Source organism: Prunus avium, chromosome 1 (genome assembly GCF_965620075.1).
Source record: "Prunus avium chromosome 1, drPruAviu1.hap1.1, whole genome shotgun sequence".
In the NCBI taxonomy this organism is placed as follows: Eukaryota; Viridiplantae; Streptophyta; class Magnoliopsida; order Rosales; family Rosaceae; genus Prunus; species Prunus avium.
Genome location: NC_142284.1, coordinates 15786014 through 15803922, shown reverse-complemented (window position 1 = coordinate 15803922; position 17909 = coordinate 15786014). Strand labels below are relative to the sequence as shown.

The window sequence follows — 17909 nt, the reverse complement described above, 5'->3', positions numbered from 1 at the left end:
GCTTCCATATATCTTTTTTTTATGACAAAAGAGGGAAAAAATAAAGATAAGGAACAGAAGGAAAGACAGAATTATTGGGAAAAGTAGAGTTTTCCGTTGCTTGGCTTTATGTGTTAAAATGGAGACTTGGAAGAAGCAAATTATGTGTCGAAATGGTGGGTTGTAACTTGTTTGTGTTTCCATTTATAATGGTATTGGTTTGTTACATGTGTTACCTAGTATTAGAATTCAAAATATTGTTAAGTAATTATATGAATACTGATTATATTTTTTTTCGAAAGAAGATATTCCTTTTCCTGAAAATCACAATTTAACATATGTGTAAAAATAATTTATTAAAATTACACAAAAAAAAAATTATAATACATATCAAATGGTAGTATTCTTAGTAGCCATGCATTGCTGCCAAGTAATGTTTTGTTTTCTTTTTAGGGCCAACATTTCACTTGAGAAGCCTAAGGAGGAGCTGAAGTCAAGAAATACTGTGGTGAAGGTTTGAATAACACATTTCTTCATATAAATGGCCCATGTTGCATCATCTTGAATTCCTTATACATATCTTTGACAGGATGATAATTTTAGAACCTCAAACTCACCTAATTTGCATAGTCAAGCAACTGTGTATGCAAAGTTAGCTGAATCTGATGCTGTGAAGACCGGCTCTTTGAAGAGCAGTGCAGAGCAAGAAAACCTTAAAGATGAAAGTGGTCTTTTCGTTGTCCTCCCAATTTCAGCTGAAAGCACCGGGATGCTACCAAGTCGCAAAGGTTATAATCTTCTGAGTTATGACACTTAATGATGTTATTATTTAGTTTACTTTGTTGGCTTGGCTAACACATTTACCTATTTGTTTTTTATGGTTAGCTGCCCCCTGTGTAGAACCGCCCCTGCCTCCTCTACCCCTACCAAGCTTTGGTGCGTTCGGTCTCTGCTTCGTGTAACAGAGCCATCACAGACTCAGAGACAAGCTGGGACTTTCTTCGAGCACCTGGTGTGCATACAAGGGGTTGCTCCGCAGCTGTCCAAGGGGTCGTCCATAGAGTCCACAACCAAATTTCAGGCATTCCAAGGGCTCTTGTCCCAACGTGTGTCCGCCCACCACCCAACAACTCTAACGCATCTTCCCACGACGACACAACAATCGCAGGTCCAAAAGGCCGACGCAGCTCTGAGACGATTCAAGCGGGTTCGACCCTCCTCTGCCATTGGCTTGCATCGTTGAGACTATCCAACTCCACAATACAGAGGAGTAGGACGAGCAAGCGTTCAGAGCAAGTTGAAGAAAGCGTGCGTAGTTTTTTTCCCTTCTTTTAACATGTTACCCAAAACAGCCGGTTCCCATTGTTTTTAAAAAACATCACGCTTGTCATGTAGTGGCAGATCCAGGATTTGAAAGTCGGCTGGGCAAAACTTACATATTAAACTAAAGATTACGAGTGAATTCATTAATAAACACAAAAAGATATATCTATTCATGAGAATATAATGGGCTTTACCTCAAATGCATCTCTATACATAAATAAAAACTTTAAAAATATATAAAAACTAAAAATAAAAATCACAAATAAATACAATACAATACAATACAATACAATACAAATGAACACTATTTAAATTTAAAATTTTACAATGCAAAGGTTAGATTAGAAGCTTTAAAGTCCTCAATTATCGTTGCATTATCGAATTAAAACATTATATATATACTATTAAAATAATTTATTTGTTTGTTAGATAATCTTCTATTATATTATATTGGCCCATAGGATAAAGTTTTTAAATAATTCACCCATTGCCATGAAGCCAAACCTCATAAAACCGATAAAACCAAAACTAGCCCATTAAACCCATCGTTGCCATCGACGATGACAAGAGGCAGCCAAGTGTTAAACCCACCGTTTCACTAAAGGAGGCTAATCACAAAACGGTGTGTTTCGTTTATATGGGCACCGAGACAAGCCAGACATCGTCTTCTTTGCCAGGCAGTCGTCATGTGCGTGGTTGTATCAGTACAACCGATGCACACAGAAGTTCTCCAAGATCCAAGCAGTCGTTCTGGCTCGTGAGAAGTAAAGCTGTTTCATTCAATGGACATGAACATAATCCCAGAAGAATGGAAATCTCTCTTTCCAATTTCCTCAGTCTTCAAGCCTCCCCTCCTCCTTTCAAACCCTTCTCTAAAACCCATCCTGGGTCCTCTGATCTTCAACCCTAAACCCAACTCCACAACCCTCCTTTTCTCTTCTTCCTCTTCTCTCCTTCCCCCTCTCCCTCATTTACCTCATCTCTCTCTCCCTCGTTTTCTCCTCACTTCCCCCCCTGACTCTGCCCCTCTTCCCTCCTCCGTTCCCTCCGTAGCCTCCTTCTTGGGCCCCCACCACCCCAAAAGCGACGTCTCCTCGTCTCTCCTCTACAACCGTCTTGAATTCCTACAGTGCCCGCAGATTAACACCGTCGTTGTATTCTTCCCCACCGGTGAAAACTTTGACCAAGTTGGGTTCTTGCAGTTGGTGTTAAAAGGTTCGACCTTTGATGTCAAAGTGGATGAAAACGGAGGGGTTTTCGCTTCCAGGCGGTGGTTTAGTTATCGGATTTCGAGGATTTCGGTGAACCCGATTCCTGGGTTTTCGAGTTTAAGAGGTAATGGTTCTTGTGTGACAATTGGGTATTTATTGGCTTCTACTATGTACTCTGTGCATTGGTTTATTGTAAAGGTTGGAGATTTTGGTCCAAATTCAGATAGTAGGGTTAGTTTAGTTCATTTGGGTAGTAAGATTTTCAAGACTTGCTGTGTTGTACATGCTTGTTGGAGTCCACATTTATTGGAAGAGAGTGTGGTCTTGTTAGAGAATGGTGATTTATTCTTGTTTGATTTGGACTCTCGTCTAAAAAACCCCCACACTTTGAATGCAAATTTTAAATTTAATGGGACCAGATTGAAAGTGCCCTGGGATATTGATGATGGTTCGGGTTGTTCACGAAATTATAGGTGGTTGAGTTGTGAGTTCAGTTGGCACCCTAGAGTTTTGATAGTTGCACGTTCAGATGCAGTTTTCTTAGTTGATTTGAGGGCCCATGAGTGTAATGTGAGGTGTTTGATGAAAATTGAGATGTTGCATATGTATGCCTCCATTGAAAAGGAGCAGTTCCTTGTGCTTTCGAAGGCAGGTTCTGATGATTTTCACTTTGTTTTGGCTTCTGACACTTTGTTAGTTGTTTGTGATGTGCGCAAGCCATTGATGCCGGTGTTGCAATGGGCTCATGGCCTTGATAAACCAAGCTATGTTGATGTTTTAAGACTGTCAGAGTTGAGGTCACAGTCGAGGGATGACAAATTTAATTGGGCTTCTGACTCGGGTTTTTGCATTATAGTGGGGTCGTTTTGGAATTGTGAGTTTAATATCTTTTGCTATGGACCTTCCCTCCCAGCTCCGATAGGATCAGTAGCTTCGAAAATAGCAGAACTTCGGAAATCCTTCTATGCATGGGAGCTTCCTTCAGATCTTTTATTGTCAGGCCATGAGTGCCATTGTGGAAGCTATCTTGTAAAAGAAGAGTTTTCAAAAGACGCTCTTCCTGAATGGATTGATTGGCAGCAGAAGAAAGAAATTGTTTTGGGCTTCGGCATTGTAAACAAAGATCTGTCTGCTCTGCTTTCTGAGCCAGATGAATTTGGTGGTTTTACATTGATAAGGCTTATGTCCTCAGGGAAGCTTGAATTACAGAGATATTGTGCATCATTTGATTCTGTAAAAAAAGTAGAAGAATCACATGGAGAACATTTGCTTTTTAAGGATTATTTGCTGTACTCCCTAGTTGATGAGGAATACAAATTTCCTAGGAGATTTAAGTACCTTAAACTTGACTACCTCTGTGGTTATCTGAATGGTAATCTTGATGAAGTCTTAGATGACAAAATAAAAATTCCCTATAATGATCAAGGGAAGGAACTTTTTAGCTCAGAGTTTCATGAAACTTTATGCAAGAAGTTACATGCTTGTGGTTTTGGTAAGTTTAGATCATCTCCTGCAGTTACAAGTGTTTTAAATGACATTAGCTTGCCCGCAAGCATACACGAGGTTGTTTTGAAGAGATTGTGGTCAGACTTGCCCATTGAGCTTCTGCAACTGGCCTTTTATAACAACTCTGAAATCCTTGAAGTGCTTGTGGACAAAAATAGGGTGGCTTTGGAATTCTCTGTAGTACCAGACCTATCTCAGTTGCCTCCTTTCATTTTAAGGAAGTCTTCACGCCGCAGCAATAAGTGGTCACAGAAAGTGCAACCTGGTGATGCCCTTGTGGGTCCAGTTCTTCCTCTTCCTGTTTTGCTTGCACTTCATGAATATCGCAATGGATGTCCGAATTCAGATGAAAATTCAGGTAGATTTTCAGTAGAGGCAGAAATCAATCGCAGCTGTGATGAGGTCATGCAGGTCACCGGTGAACTGGCTGTTTCTATTTCTGAGGCTGAGATTGTCGATAATCCAGTGACGTCCCTTGCTAATGATGGAGACGAGACATGGAGAAGCTCTCAAAAGTCAAAACCTTTCTTTTCATATCAGCCAGTTGTGGCTAAAGGATCTCCACTGGATCATACACATGGGAAATCTGTTTATAAGGATGACAGGTTTGACACCTTAATTTCTAAAGTGTCTGATAAGAAGCATGTATCCAATGACAATCAGGATAATGTCGGACTAGAACTATTTGATGATCTTTGCCCTGTAGAGTTGAGATTTGATGCTTGTTCCTTGAAGTTTGAACAGAAGGAATTGGAGGCGTATTGTAAATTGAAGGGGGAATTCTTAAAATGGCAAAAGAGCTTTGACTTGTATCAAGAATTCTGCTCTCGGATTGAATCAAAAAGCTCATAAATGTTTCTTTAATTCTTTTTTCCATGTTCCTGCAAATTTTTCACCACTGAGTTAAACCCCTCCCTTCTGTACTTGTTTTCCCTGTAATTAATTTTGATTTATTTAGATTATAGATGAATAGGAAAAGTTCCTGTGTATACGACAGGATCATAATGTAAACAGCCACAGCTACCCAGACAAATCGTTTTATACAGTAAGGCGCAAAATGTTTGGTATTTCGTACGGAGAGCTCTTCCTCTTGATCAGAGCCACAGCTGCTCTAGTCGGTATACAGCCAATCTCTCTCTCTCTCTCTCTCTCTCTCTCTCTCTCTCTCTCTCTATTTGTGTTTATCTCAAAAGAAAAATGCTTTATACTCTCAATCTTTTTCTGACTTCTCTCGCATGGGATGGGACCTAAATGTTTGGGTACCCATGTGAGAGAGTTGGGCTGTTATAGCTGTAGCGTTATCATTGTCAGCATTGGTTCAGAATTTTTCTTTGCCAAGGTCAAAAATTGGGTAATTTTATTGGAAATATTGACTGAAAAATTGAACCGGGTTTGATGTTTAATGGGTTGTAAATTGTAGGACCAAAGGATTTGCCTAGAATTGCTAGCAGGGAGGTTAGTGGGTCGGTCAATCGGGTATGTTCAGTTAGCTAGAGGCCAATTCGATAATGTTATGCAGCAGTCGCAAGCCCGCCAGGTACATTTTCTAATTACTTAATTAATGATAGTTTGATAATTATCATTCTATCGTCAATTCTTTGTGAGCTAACATGCATTGTGCACAATCGAGTAATGATTAGAATTTCAATGTCCTTGAACCAAATGATTTATCTGTTCATTTATGCCCCTTGCTTGACCTTTAGGTTCATAAAGAACTTCAAGATGCATTTGCACAACTAGAGTCGATTCCTTATGAAGTCCGGAGTATATCACTTATGAATCCTGGTCCTATGGCTCGAAGGCTGATGGATAATCCTCAAGACCCAGCTTCTCTGATTGATGGTAGTATTCTTAGTAGCCATACATTGCTGGCAAGTAATGTTTTGTTTCTCTCCTAACTACCAGTTTATATGTATTCTTAGGGGCCAACAGTTCACTTGAGAAGCCTAAGGAGGAGCTGAAGTCAAGAAATACTGTGGTGAAGGTTTGAATAATACTTTTCTTCATACAAATGGCCCACGTTGCATCATCTTGAATTCCTTATTCATATCTTTGACAGGATGATACTTTCAGAACCTCAGACTCACCTAATTTGCATAGTCAAGCAATTGCGTATGCAAAGTTGGCTGAATCTGATGCTGTAAAGACTGGCTCTTTAAAGAGCAGTGCAGAGCAAGAAAACCTTAAAGATGAAAGTGGTCTTTTCATTGTCCTCCCAGTTTCAGCTGAAAGCACTGGGATGCTACCAAATCGCAAAGGTTATAATCTTCTGAGTTATGACACTTAATGATGTTATCATTTAGTTTACTTTGTTGTCTCAATTTGGGAACTCTGCTGGGAGCTGCCAGGAATGGACATTTCCTTTTCATTATCTTGAGGAACAACAAATATTTAAATTTTCTCAAGTACACTATTTAATTCTGTGTATTGCCCTCATTATCTTTGATTATAGAGGTCATGAATGTGTGTGATGCACATATATTATGGTTTTCATATCAATGTTGTCATTACTAGCCATTTTTTATGTGTACCTTTGTATAATTGGTCAACAAAGGTGTCACTCATGCTCTTAGTCTAGTTGTGTATGATTTCCCCTATATAATTGGTTTCTATTAAAGGTAACTGTATCTGGATTGTTGAGGCTTCACTTGGTGGGCTATTGGCTTAAACATGCCCTAGGAATACTCTTGAAATAATGTTTGAAAATACAATCCTTGATTGCACAGTATGAAAACTCTTGCACATTAAATTATTTCTATAAACCTATGTTCTGACACACACAAATATTGTTCCAATGTATAACTGAACATGCCACAACTTTTCCAGTGAATTCGCAAATAGTTTTGCTTTTCATCTTAGATATATATGTCCAAATAAATAACCAGTGGTTGTGATGGCAGAGAATGTTAAGGGATCAGACATTGTGTTGGAAGCAATAGTTGAAGCAGAGGTAGCACGCAATGCCAAAGATTTCTTTTCACAGCCTGAAAATCAAATACAGTGAACTGGAAAGGTGATGATACTTCTATTTATTTATTTATAATCTTCATCACTCTGTTTATAATTGGGTATGTTTAGTATTAAATAACAAATGCATAAGTGAAGAAGGTTTATGTTAGGGGAGCTTTTTGTTTTGTTGATGATAAAATCGAACAAGGTCTATGTTACTACTCGAAGATGTAAAACTACTGGAGATCCTTAAGATCTTTTTTTCTTCTTGCATTGGGACCAATGAGAATTGTTACATAGAAAGCAGTTTATTGTGATGGACAAATTTTGTTCACATTTTTAAATGGTTGGTGTATTAATAGGTGGGGATGTTTAGGGTGTAGGGGGTAAGGGCAGGAGAATATGTGAGCCAATTTGTTTTTGGCTATGCATATGAACACATGCTAGTTTTACAATGCTAGCTCAATTGCTGGCATCATTAGCTGGTGAAAATGCAACATGATTGGCTTCAATTTCCCTTAGGTGGTGTTTGATTCAAAGGAATTAACTGCAATGGAATGCAATCATTGCTATTGAAAGCTCCATTACAATGTTCGTTTTGGCAATATGACTCTTGAAAGCCCATTCCTATAACTGTTGACCATTTCCAAAATAAAATGGGTGGAAAGCCCGTTCGAACATGACGCCCATTGGATGAAACCAATCTACAGAATGATATTAGTTTCTAGATTTGAGTCTATAATTCTTGTTCTGTTGCAGATAAGTCTTTGATCAAGCATGTATATCATCCCTGTAAAGAACACCAACATGGCAATATCATATCGAGTTATTAATGCAATCTACAAATTTGACATTCCTATGTAGAAATAATGAAGGTATTGTAAACTGTAATGTGATATGATTTGTCGCATTTTATGGCTATGATCTGTTTCTGAATGCCTTTTATCTTATTCCTTGGATTTTTTAGAGGTAAAAATGTCCAAGTTCATTTGCTTTTCCTGTCAAGATTTAGAGGTCAAAATGTCCACCCTCGTTGTCCGTACCTCTCTAACCTCTCTCCTCCCATTTTCTTAAGTTGCAATGCAATTTCTCATCCCTAATCGAACTTCCATCTTTAATTTGGAAAGAAATGGGGTATGAGAAAGTTACACATTTGCCCCTTCCAACAATAGACTTGAGACCAAAGCGGTAAAATTTAGCTATAAAATAAAGCGGGAAAGCAGCAATAATTCAAAGTCCATAATTGCACTCATATTTAAATAATGAGGATCTCTCATATTTAAATAATCCTTCGTCAGGCTGAAACATCAATGCAAAAGCACTCCCTTACGCACCACTCCACTTCACCAACTGTTTGTGCTCATTGATTGACCAAACTGCCATTGCCCATTGTTCTTCAGATAGAGATATCTTTATATATAAAAACTAGTGAGAAGCAAGAGGTATTATCAGTCCTTCACTTTGCTGCTTGAGTTCAGAAAACACAGAAAACCACAGTTCCAAAATGGCAGCAGGAGTGAGGAGGATCAAGTTGGGTTCACAGGGCCTTGAGGTCTCGGCTCAAGGCCTGGGCTGTATGGGCATGTCTGCCTTCTATGGCCCTCCCAAGCCCGACGAGGACATGATCAGTCTCATCCACCATGCCATTGACTCCGGCGTCACCTTCCTCGACACCTCTGACATCTACGGTCCCTTCACCAACGAAATTCTGCTTGGCAAGGTACGCCACTAACCTTGACTTTGCTTCTTAATAATCGCTCTTAATTTGTATCAATTGCCTTTTGGGTTTGTTTGAGATTTCAAATTGGATGACTTGATGATGAACTGAATTGGGTTCTGTTCAGTCTTGTTCTTGTCTTTAAGTTACTAAATCAAGCACAAGCACTGAGAGAGACAATAATTTGTAAAATTGCTCTATGGGTTTTGTTGTATTGTTGAATGGGATGAACTAATGATGAAGTGAATTGGGTTGTGTTTACTATTGTTCCTGTATTTAAGTTACTAAGCGAAGCACAAGGACTGAGAGAGACAATGATACACATAATTGCTTTTTGGGTTTTGTTTAGATTGTTCAATTGATTGTAATTGATGATGATGTAGTGAATTGGATTTTTTTGGATTGATGAGGAACAGGCTCTGAAGGGTGGGGTACGGGAGAAGGTTGAATTGGCCACCAAGTTTGGTATCAGTTATACTGATAATATCAAGAGGGAGGTTCAAGGTGACCCTGCCTATGTGAGAGCTGCTATTGAGCGTAGTTTGAAGCGCCTTGGTGTTGATTCTGTTGATCTCTATTATCAGCATCGGATTGATAGTCACGTCCCCATTGAAGTCACGGTTTGTTTTCTTCTCTCTTGAATTTTGATCTCTTTTTAATTACAATCGCAGAACAATTGGGTTGATACTTCATATGATAATATAGTTTCCATTGAATTGAGAAAACAAGACGTGTGTTTAGTAAGAATGGTGCTCGAGGAGGACTAATTGAAATTAGTAACTATGCATCTGCAAGTCTATTGAAGTCATGGTTATTCAAAGATCTACAATATCTTCTATCATTTTATTAGTTCACAATTTTATCAATTCCGCATTCAAATTTTATCAATTCCGCATTCAAATTCGTTTGTGTTCTACAATGTAGAAGTATGGTTTGACCACATCTCTTTTTGATTGGAACCCCCTTTTTAGTTCCATTTTCTAAACTAAGTTGTGTTGAGTTGTTCAAGTGTGAAAAGGTTGTCATTGATGAGTGTAGGGAGATACTCCAATAAGTATTTAAGTTAAGTATTGGTTACATACTTCTAATCTTGGCCGTTGGATTGCATCTAGGAGACTACCAACATATTTAATGAAGGCAATCCAACGGCCAAGATTAGAAGTATGTAACCAATCCTTAATATAAAATACTTATTGGAGAATCTCCCGATGAGTATATTTTCATATCTTTAAGCGTCAAGTGACGATGAACTAGTTATAAAAGTTTGAATTACTCTTAGTTATTTATCAACAATTTCAGATGATGGTTTGTGTAAATCTTCTTACAGATTTTAACTGAAAAATATTTCATCTTGATTTTTTCTTTGTTTGACCCTCAGTTATTATCTTTATCATATGTCTAAACTTTGCACTGGATATAGGAGAAATTTGTATTTTATACATCTAGAGTCCATATCTTTTAAATTTTGAATCTTGAATTAAGCAAGTGTGTTTGGAGATTTGTGAACCACCATTTGATTAACATGATTGAGCACTAGGTTCTTTTGTATCTATTTAAGTGCATATATCATATCTAAATTAGTCAAATTACACTAACTTTAGCATAAATTTCTTGTAGGCTGTAGCTATGTTACTTTCCTTGTATACTTGACTGTTAGTATTTTTCTTTTTTGTACTGGCGTGCGTCATGATTCACTTATTTTGAGAAATGCATGTCATTCCTTAAATTCTTTTATCATGTCATTTACAAGGTTGGGGAACTAAAGAAACTAGTTGAAGAAGGTAAGGTAAAGTACATTGGCCTATCCGAGGCCTCTGCTTCCACAATAAGAAGAGCACACGCTGTTCATCCAATAACAGCTGTGCAGTTGGAGTGGTCGTTGTGGTCAAGAGATGTGGAGGAAGATATAATTCCTACTTGCCGGTGAGTCTTAATGGAACTAACTGATTTGTTTATAAAGTAGGTAAAATTTCATGCTAATCTCATTTTTCGATTTTCCCAGGGAACTTGGCATCGGCATTGTTGCATACAGTCCTCTAGGAAGAGGATTCTTCACATCAGGAGCTAACTTGGTCGAAAATCTTCCCAACGATGATTTCCGAAAGGTATGTTGATATGCCAAATAGGTATTTATTTTCAAGTGCACAAGTGCATGCACATTAGAGAAAATTAGTAGCATTGTGAATGTCCTTCTATCTCCTAGAAAGTCCTCAAATTAGTAATTGATCTCACAGGTTTTAGTAATCTCTCCTAGCAGGCGAGAACTCTCCTATCAGGGCCTTTGAATTGTTCCTCCTCTTTGTCATATCATTTTGATAAAGTCATTTTAACCTTGATTACTTTGTTGGTTGCAGTATCTACCCAGGTTCCAAGCCGAAAACCTAGAGCATAATAAAACAATATTTGAGCGGGTTAGTGATCTTGCAGCAAGGAAGGGGTGCACCCCATCTCAACTAGCACTGGCCTGGGTTCATCACCAAGGAAACGATGTGTGTCCGATACCTGGAACCACCAAGATTGAGAATTTTAACCAGAACATTGGTGCTCTCTCTGTGAAACTGACACCAGAAGAACTGGCTGAGCTTGAATCTTTTGCTCCTGCTGATGCCGTTAAAGGTGACAGATATCACAATGACTTTAGTACTTGGAAGAACTCTGAAACTCCTCCAGTGTCTTCATGGAAAGCCACATGAGCATGTGCCTTTTGTCATGTCATAATGCTTCTTTGTACCTCATGAGCTTTGTGAATTTCCTTTCCGTTATGAGAATAAGTAGTTCATGTGAAGTGGTATGTAATGACTGACTTTGAGACGTTTGACATTTTGTACGCAGATTTCGTCACGTTTTATGAGTATCCAAAAGTATGAAATAATCTGGGGCCAACCGTATTTTTCATTTTATTTCTTTGACTTAATTTTCTTTGTCACTAGCAATTTTTAAGAGATTACAACAAAGAATGACATTGCCTGCCACGAAACCAGAACTAGGGTTTTGCTTTCTAATTTTTCGTGTGGGTTGAAACATACATTTAGTGTATATATGGTATAGTTCTTTTTCAAATAATTGGGGAAGACAAGGAGATTGTCAAATTCTTCCACTCTCTTCTTAGCTCCAAGACCTCCTTCATCCCCCTTTCCCTATCCTTAAGATCCAACTACCTGTCTCTTGGAACTAACTGAACATCATTTCACTTGGCAGCAACAACATTTCAATTAGAAGCTGCAACCATTCCTTTAGAAGCATCAACATTTCGTTTAGAACCCTCAACATTTTCGTTCACCATTTTTTTTTTCTTCGTATTTTGACAATACGATATCTAAACTATTCTAATGTACGAGGAGTGGATCGGACGTGAGTAAGGGATTGGATGTGGGTGCAAGGAATGGGTACCCTGCTTTGCGCGATTAACCTAACTCTGTACTGTGGACCCAATTTCGGGTCAACTTGATTGAATCGCTCAACCCGATCATAAAAGGGTTGGCATAGTAATGAGTGGGTCTTGGGTTCAAAAAATCATAAACCGCTATGTATGGGTTGGGTTACGGGTTGGAACCAAGATTTAAGAGTAGACATAATTTTGGGTTAACTCGATCGAACTGCCTAACCCGATTACAAAATCGTTGAGTTGAGTAGGATTGGCCGGCCAAATAATAAGCGGGTCTTGTACCCAAAAAATCATAAACCACTATGTATGAGGACCAAAACCAACCCAACCTGTGCCGACATTTGCCTACCATATGTCACCCAACTAAATGCCCAATCCTAATGCTGTAATTAACCCAAGAAAAAGAAAAACCAGAAGAACCCAACTGCTCAATGCCCCTACCTCCCTCCTTCCACGGGGAGCCGATGCCAAACCCCCCTCCGTCACTGGCAAGTCCCCTTCCCCCTCTCTCTCTTCTCTCTTCCCTCATCCCTCTTTGTAAAGTAGTATAAATTATTCCAAGAGGACCAAACCGAATAAATCATGACGACAAGACCATGTTCCCCAAATATTAATAGAAAGTGAAATTTGTACAAATACCACCTAAACTATCTATTAGGGGTGTGGGCATTTACCACATAATAAAACAAATTTAGCTATTTACCACCAATACTTCACTTTTAGTGCTAATGTACCACCTTCCTCGGTTGCTGTTAAATGAGAAAATAATGGTAAATTCACATTTTTTCATATTAAAAAAATTTAAAATTAAAAGAAAAATCAGATAATGTATCTTATTTTTATAGAACACAATTACCCATTATCTTTTTTAATTCTAAAATAAATTTAATTTTTTTTAAAAAAAGTCTCTTGCAGTATCGGGTGCGGTGCGGAGAGGCTAGTTTAATTTAAATTAATAAAATTCCTAAAATAATAATTAAAAAAATGAAAAAGGACAAGAATTTGTCTGCCCATCTAGGATCTTCCCCTCCACCCACGACAGCCACCTCTTTAAATACCTGCAGTTACTGTTGTGGTGCACTTGGTACTAACACTAAGCTGGGTGGTTGTTTACAAATTGGCGGGTTATTGGCTTCATCTCTGGTTTTGGGCTTGTCATGGTGAAGAAACATGGAGGTTGCAATTAGGCAATTTGCTGCACCTCTGTGGATGCATGATTTGTCCAAATATTCGTAGCTAGGCTCACCAGACATTCTATTGTAATAGTCTAGGTGGTATTTGTGCATAAAAGATTTTGAAACCCTTGATGTGAACAATGGTAATCCAAGGGTCGTCCCCTTATCCTCCCCGGTGGGCTGGTCTGCTCCCGAGGTGGACATGGTCAAAATTAATGTCGACGCATCCTGGCAATCTTCTTCATGTTGTGCAGGAGCTGGTATTGTTGCTAGAAACGCTAATGGTGAGTTTCTTGGGGCTAAGGCTATCCCTTTTCTCGCGGACTCAGCTTCTATGGCTGAGGCTCAGGCAGCAGTGGAGGGGTGCAGGTTCGCTATTGAAAGGAGTTTCTCAAAGGTCTGCTTCGAATCTGATTCCAGGGAGGTGGTGCAATGTATTAACGGAAATATTAGGAGGGGGAGATGGAATTTATATCCCATCCTCAGTAAAATCAAGGAATTTAGAAATTCCTTTGCTATGTCCTCCTGGCGGTGGATCAATAGAATTGGAAACCAAGCGGCAGATCATTTGGCGTCGCTGGCACTCTCGAGGTCGAGCCCGGAAGTCTTGGAATCTAGACCCCCGACCTCTCTTGTGCATGTACTTAACAACGATGGCCTTCCTTGCCTTCCAGGATGCTAAGGATCTCCCGTACTGTTCAGTGAGCTTGACATCCTGTTTTGGAACGTCATACCCTGTTGCTTCCTGCGCAGTTTATGTTAGTTGTATTTCCTTTCTTAGCTGCTTAATTCCTAGTTTCTGCTTTTACTTTTGCGTTTGCTGAGGTGTGAATGTGCCTTCAGCCCTTGTCTGTTTGTTTCCTCTTTGTTTTGGTGGAATGAATATCTTTTCGATCCAAAAAAAAAAAAAAAAGCAAGAAAAGTCAATGGGAGAGATGCTCTGGCGCCGGCACGTTTGAAGTTTCCACTTTCCGCAGATATAAATGTACGAACCAAACTGAAACAACCACAGATAGCAAATGGCAGGAGTGAGGAGGATCAAGTTGGGTTCACAAGGCCTTGAGGTCTCTGCTCAAGGCCTGGGATGTATGAGCATGTCTGCCTTCTATGGCGCTCCGAAGCCCGACGCAGACATGATCAGTCTCATCCACCATGCCATTGACTCCGGCGTCACCTTCCTCGATACCTCTGACATCTACGGCCCCTTCACCAACGAAATTCTTCTTGGCAAGGTACGCCACTAACCTTGACTTTGCTTATAATCGCTCTTAATTTATATCAATTGCTTTTAGGGTTTGTTTGGGCTGTTAAATTGGATGAGTTGATGATGAAGTGAATTGGATTTTGTTGGATTGATGAGAACAGGCTCTGAAGGGAGGGGCACGAGAGAAGGTTGAATTGGCCACCAAGTTTGGTATCAGCTTTGCTGACAACAAGCCGGAGGTTCGAGGTGACCCTGCATATGTGAGAGCTGCTATTGAGAGCAGCTTGAAGCGCCTTGGTGTTGATTCTGTTGATCTCTATTATCAGCATCGAATTGATACCCGTGTACCCATTGAAGTCACGGTTTGTTTTCTTCTCTCTTGAATTTTGATATCTTTTTAATTACAATCGCAGAACAATTGTGTTGATAACTTCATATGATAATATAGTTTCCATTGAATGGAGAAAACAAGACATGTGTGTTTAGTAAGAATGGTGCTCGAGGAGGACTAATTGAAATTAGTAACTAAGCATCCGCAGGTCTACTGAAGTCATGGTTATTCAAAGATCTACAACTTCTTCTATCATTTTATTAGTTCACAATTTTATCAATTCCCCATTCAATTCTTTTGTGTTTGACCACATCTTTTGACTGGAACCCCTTTTTTAGTTCCATTTTCTAAACTACATTGTGTTGAGTTGTTCAAGCGTGAAAAGGTTGTCATTGATGAGTGTATTTTTATATCTTTAAACGTCAAGTGATGATGAACTAGTTATAAAAGTTTGAATTACTCTCAGTTATTTATCAACAATTTTAGATGATGGTTTGTGTAAATCCTCTTACTGATTTTAACTGAAAAACATTTCATCTTGATTTTTTCTTTGTTTGACCCTCAGTTATTACAATCTGCGCCATTCCCTCCCCACTAGATGAAAAGGTCTTAATTGTTTGGGCTGTGTTCTGTGTGTGTGTGTGTTATCTTTATCATATGTCTGAACTCTGCACTGGATATAGGCAGTAGCTATGTTACTTTCCTTATATGCTTGACTGTTAGTATTATTCTTTTTTGTACTGGCATGCATCATGATTCATTATTTTGAGAAATGCATGTCATTCCTTAAATTCCTTTATCATGTCATTTACAAGGTTGGGGAACTCAAGAAACTAGTTGAAGAAGGTAAGGTAAAGTACATTGGACTATCTGAGGCCTCTGCTTCCACAATAAGAAGAGCACACGCTGTTCATCCAATAACAGCTGTGCAGTTGGAGTGGTCGTTGTGGTCAAGAGATGTGGAGGAAGATATAATTCCTACTTGCCGGTGAGTCTTAATGGAACTAACTGATTTGTTTATAAAGTAGGTAAAATTTCATGCTAATCTCATTTTTCGATTTTCCCAGGGAACTTGGCATCGGCATTGTTGCGTACAGTCCTCTAGCAAGAGGATTCTTTTCATCAGGAGCTAAGTTATTTGAAAATCTTCCCAATGATGATGTCCGAAAGGTGTGTTGATATGCCACATAGATATTGATTTTCAAGTGCACAAGTGCATGCGCATTAGAGAAAATTCATAGCATTGTGAATGTCCTTGTATCTCCTAGAAAGTTCTCAAATTAGTTATTGATCTTCACTAGGTTTAGTAATCTCTCCTTGCAGGCTAGAACCCTCTTGTTGAGTTCACACAGAAAAAAGAATTTTTTTTAGAATTGCTGTATCCAAGTATCCCTGATTTATCCAGATAGTCCCAAGGCTTAAATATTCTTAATATAATCCTGTTCTAAGGTAAAAAATTCTCAGAGTTGAATTAGGCCAAATCAGAATGATTTCTTTTAATATTATTTATTTATTTGTTTTTGGAATTCACTTCCCACCCTTGTTATAATTTGAAGAAACAAACATGCAAGCCAGGTTGCCCATCAGCTTCTCCTTATTTCATAGAAATTAACTGTATTTTTGTGTTCACCCCAGGTAGACAAATTATCTGGTAATTGACAGTGCACTGTCTGACAGTGTTACTCGAGTTGAAAAAAGAAAAACAAAGGAATAACATGTTATGATCATTATCATTATGAACCTGCCTTAGTTGACTTCTTCACTGCAATCCTCAAATATTTTGTAATGCCATGAAAAGAATGGATTTCTGAACAACATCTGAAGGAGTCTCTATTGTAGTGTTACAAAGTTATGTTGACTTCTTATCAGGGCCTTTGAATTGTGCCTCCTCTTTATCATATCATTTGGATAAAGTCATTCTAACCTTGATTACTTTGTTGGTTGCAGTATCTACCCAGGTTCCAAGCCGAAAACCTAGAGCATAATAAAACAATATTCGAGAAGGTTAGTGAACTTGCAGCAAGGAAGGGGTGCACCCCATCTCAGCTAGCACTGGCCTGGGTTCATCACCAAGGAAATGATGTGTGTCCGATACCCGGAACCACAAAGATTGAGAATTTTAACCAGAATATTGGAGCTCTCTCTGTGAAACTGACACCAGAAGAACTGGCTGAGCTTGAATCTTTTGCTTCTGCTGATGCCGTTAAAGGTGACAGATATCAGAATGACTTTAGTACTTGGAAGAACTCTGAAACTCCTCCAGTGTCTTCATGGAAAGCCACATGAGCATGTGCCTTTTGTCATGTCATAATGCTTCTTTGTATCTCATGAACTCTGTAAATTTCCTTACCGTTATGAGAATAAGTAGTTCATGGGAAGTGGTATGTAATGACTGACTTTGAGACGTTCGTCATATTGTAAGCAGATTTCATCATGTTGTATGAGTATCCGAAAGTATGAAATAATCTGGGGTCAAACGAAGTTTTTCATTTTATTTCTGACTTAATTTTCTTTGTCACTGGCAATTTTTAAGAGATCAAACTCCTCTACTCTCTCCTTACCTCTAAGACCTCCTTCATCCCCTTTTTCCTATCCTTAAGATCCAACAACATGTCTTTTGGAACTAACTGAACATCATTTCCCTTGGCAGCAATAACATTTCTATTAGAAGCTGCAACCGTTCCTTTAGAACCCTCAACATTTTGGTTCTTTTTTTTTTTTTTTTTTTCTATTTTGATAATACAATATCTATACTATTCTAATGTACGAGGAGGGGATCGGAGGTGGGTGAAAAGGAATGGGTACCCTGCTTTGTGCAATTAACCTAACTCTGTGGTTACAATTTTGGGTCAACTTGATTGAATAAGTCAACCTGAGTCATAAGAGAGTTGGCCTAGTAATGAGTGGGTATTGGGTTCAAAAATCATAAACCACTATGTACGAGTTGTAACCAAAACTTAAGAGTGGGCATAATTTTGGGTTAACCTAATCAAACGGCCCAACTTGATCACAAAAGAGTTGGATTGGGTTGGCCTAATAATAAGCGGCTCCCAAGAAATCATAAGCCGCTATGTATGAGTTGGATTACGGATTAGGACCAAAACCAACCTAACCTATGCCGACATCAAC

At 38.8% G+C, this 17909-nt stretch overlaps 4 protein-coding genes across 4 annotated transcripts; all 4 read left to right on the top strand.

Annotated features, from left to right (window-relative positions):
* Window positions 1-1885: 1885 nt before the first annotated feature.
* Window positions 1886-4883, top strand: LOC148297413 (uncharacterized). The gene has a single exon (XM_088246755.1). It carries the CDS (start codon window positions 2085-2087, stop codon window positions 4869-4871), a length of 2787 nt encoding a protein of 928 aa, XP_088102881.1. The 5' UTR covers window positions 1886-2084; the 3' UTR covers window positions 4872-4883.
* Window position 4884: 1 nt separating this feature from the next.
* LOC110745757 (uncharacterized) lies at window positions 4885-7032 on the top strand. Its single transcript, XM_021945927.2, is given in 7 exon segments — window positions 4885-5137; window positions 5440-5464; window positions 5466-5556; window positions 5723-5861; window positions 5942-6003; window positions 6079-6277; window positions 6920-7032. Coding segments are annotated over 7 exon segments (681 nt in total). The 5' UTR covers window positions 4885-5076; the 3' UTR covers window positions 7024-7032.
* A 1249-nt stretch (window positions 7033-8281) lies between these two features.
* Window positions 8282-11585, top strand: LOC110745841 (putative aldo-keto reductase 2). Its single transcript, XM_021946024.2, has 5 exons — window positions 8282-8688; window positions 9102-9305; window positions 10436-10608; window positions 10688-10790; window positions 11040-11585. Exons 1-5 carry the CDS (start codon window positions 8473-8475, stop codon window positions 11376-11378), a joined length of 1035 nt encoding a protein of 344 aa, XP_021801716.2. The 5' UTR covers window positions 8282-8472; the 3' UTR covers window positions 11379-11585.
* Window positions 11586-14118: 2533 nt separating this feature from the next.
* On the top strand, window positions 14119-17274 carry LOC110746551 (putative aldo-keto reductase 2). The gene is made up of 5 exons (XM_021946808.2): window positions 14119-14477; window positions 14611-14811; window positions 15596-15768; window positions 15848-15950; window positions 16728-17274. The coding sequence occupies exons 1-5, from the start codon at window positions 14265-14267 to the stop codon at window positions 17064-17066; spliced, it is 1029 nt and encodes a 342-aa protein (XP_021802500.2). The 5' UTR covers window positions 14119-14264; the 3' UTR covers window positions 17067-17274.
* Window positions 17275-17909: the final 635 nt, after the last annotated feature.

Bases quoted from the DNA above. Each gene is read 5' to 3' on its own strand.
- LOC148297413 (XM_088246755.1), top strand. From the start codon at position 2,085: ATGGACATGAACATAATCCCAGAAGAATGGAAATCTCTCTTTCCAATT.
- LOC110745841 (XM_021946024.2), top strand. From the start codon at position 8,473: ATGGCAGCAGGAGTGAGGAGGATCAAGTTGGGTTCACAGGGCCTTGAG. The intron at 8,689-9,101 runs GTACGCCACTAA...GATGAGGAACAG, and splicing joins ACGAAATTCTGCTTGGCAAG to GCTCTGAAGGGTGGGGTACG. The intron at 10,791-11,039 runs GTATGTTGATAT...TGTTGGTTGCAG, and splicing joins CCAACGATGATTTCCGAAAG to TATCTACCCAGGTTCCAAGC.
- LOC110746551 (XM_021946808.2), top strand. From the start codon at position 14,265: ATGGCAGGAGTGAGGAGGATCAAGTTGGGTTCACAAGGCCTTGAGGTC. The intron at 14,478-14,610 runs GTACGCCACTAA...TGATGAGAACAG, and splicing joins ACGAAATTCTTCTTGGCAAG to GCTCTGAAGGGAGGGGCACG. The intron at 15,951-16,727 runs GTGTGTTGATAT...TGTTGGTTGCAG, and splicing joins CCAATGATGATGTCCGAAAG to TATCTACCCAGGTTCCAAGC.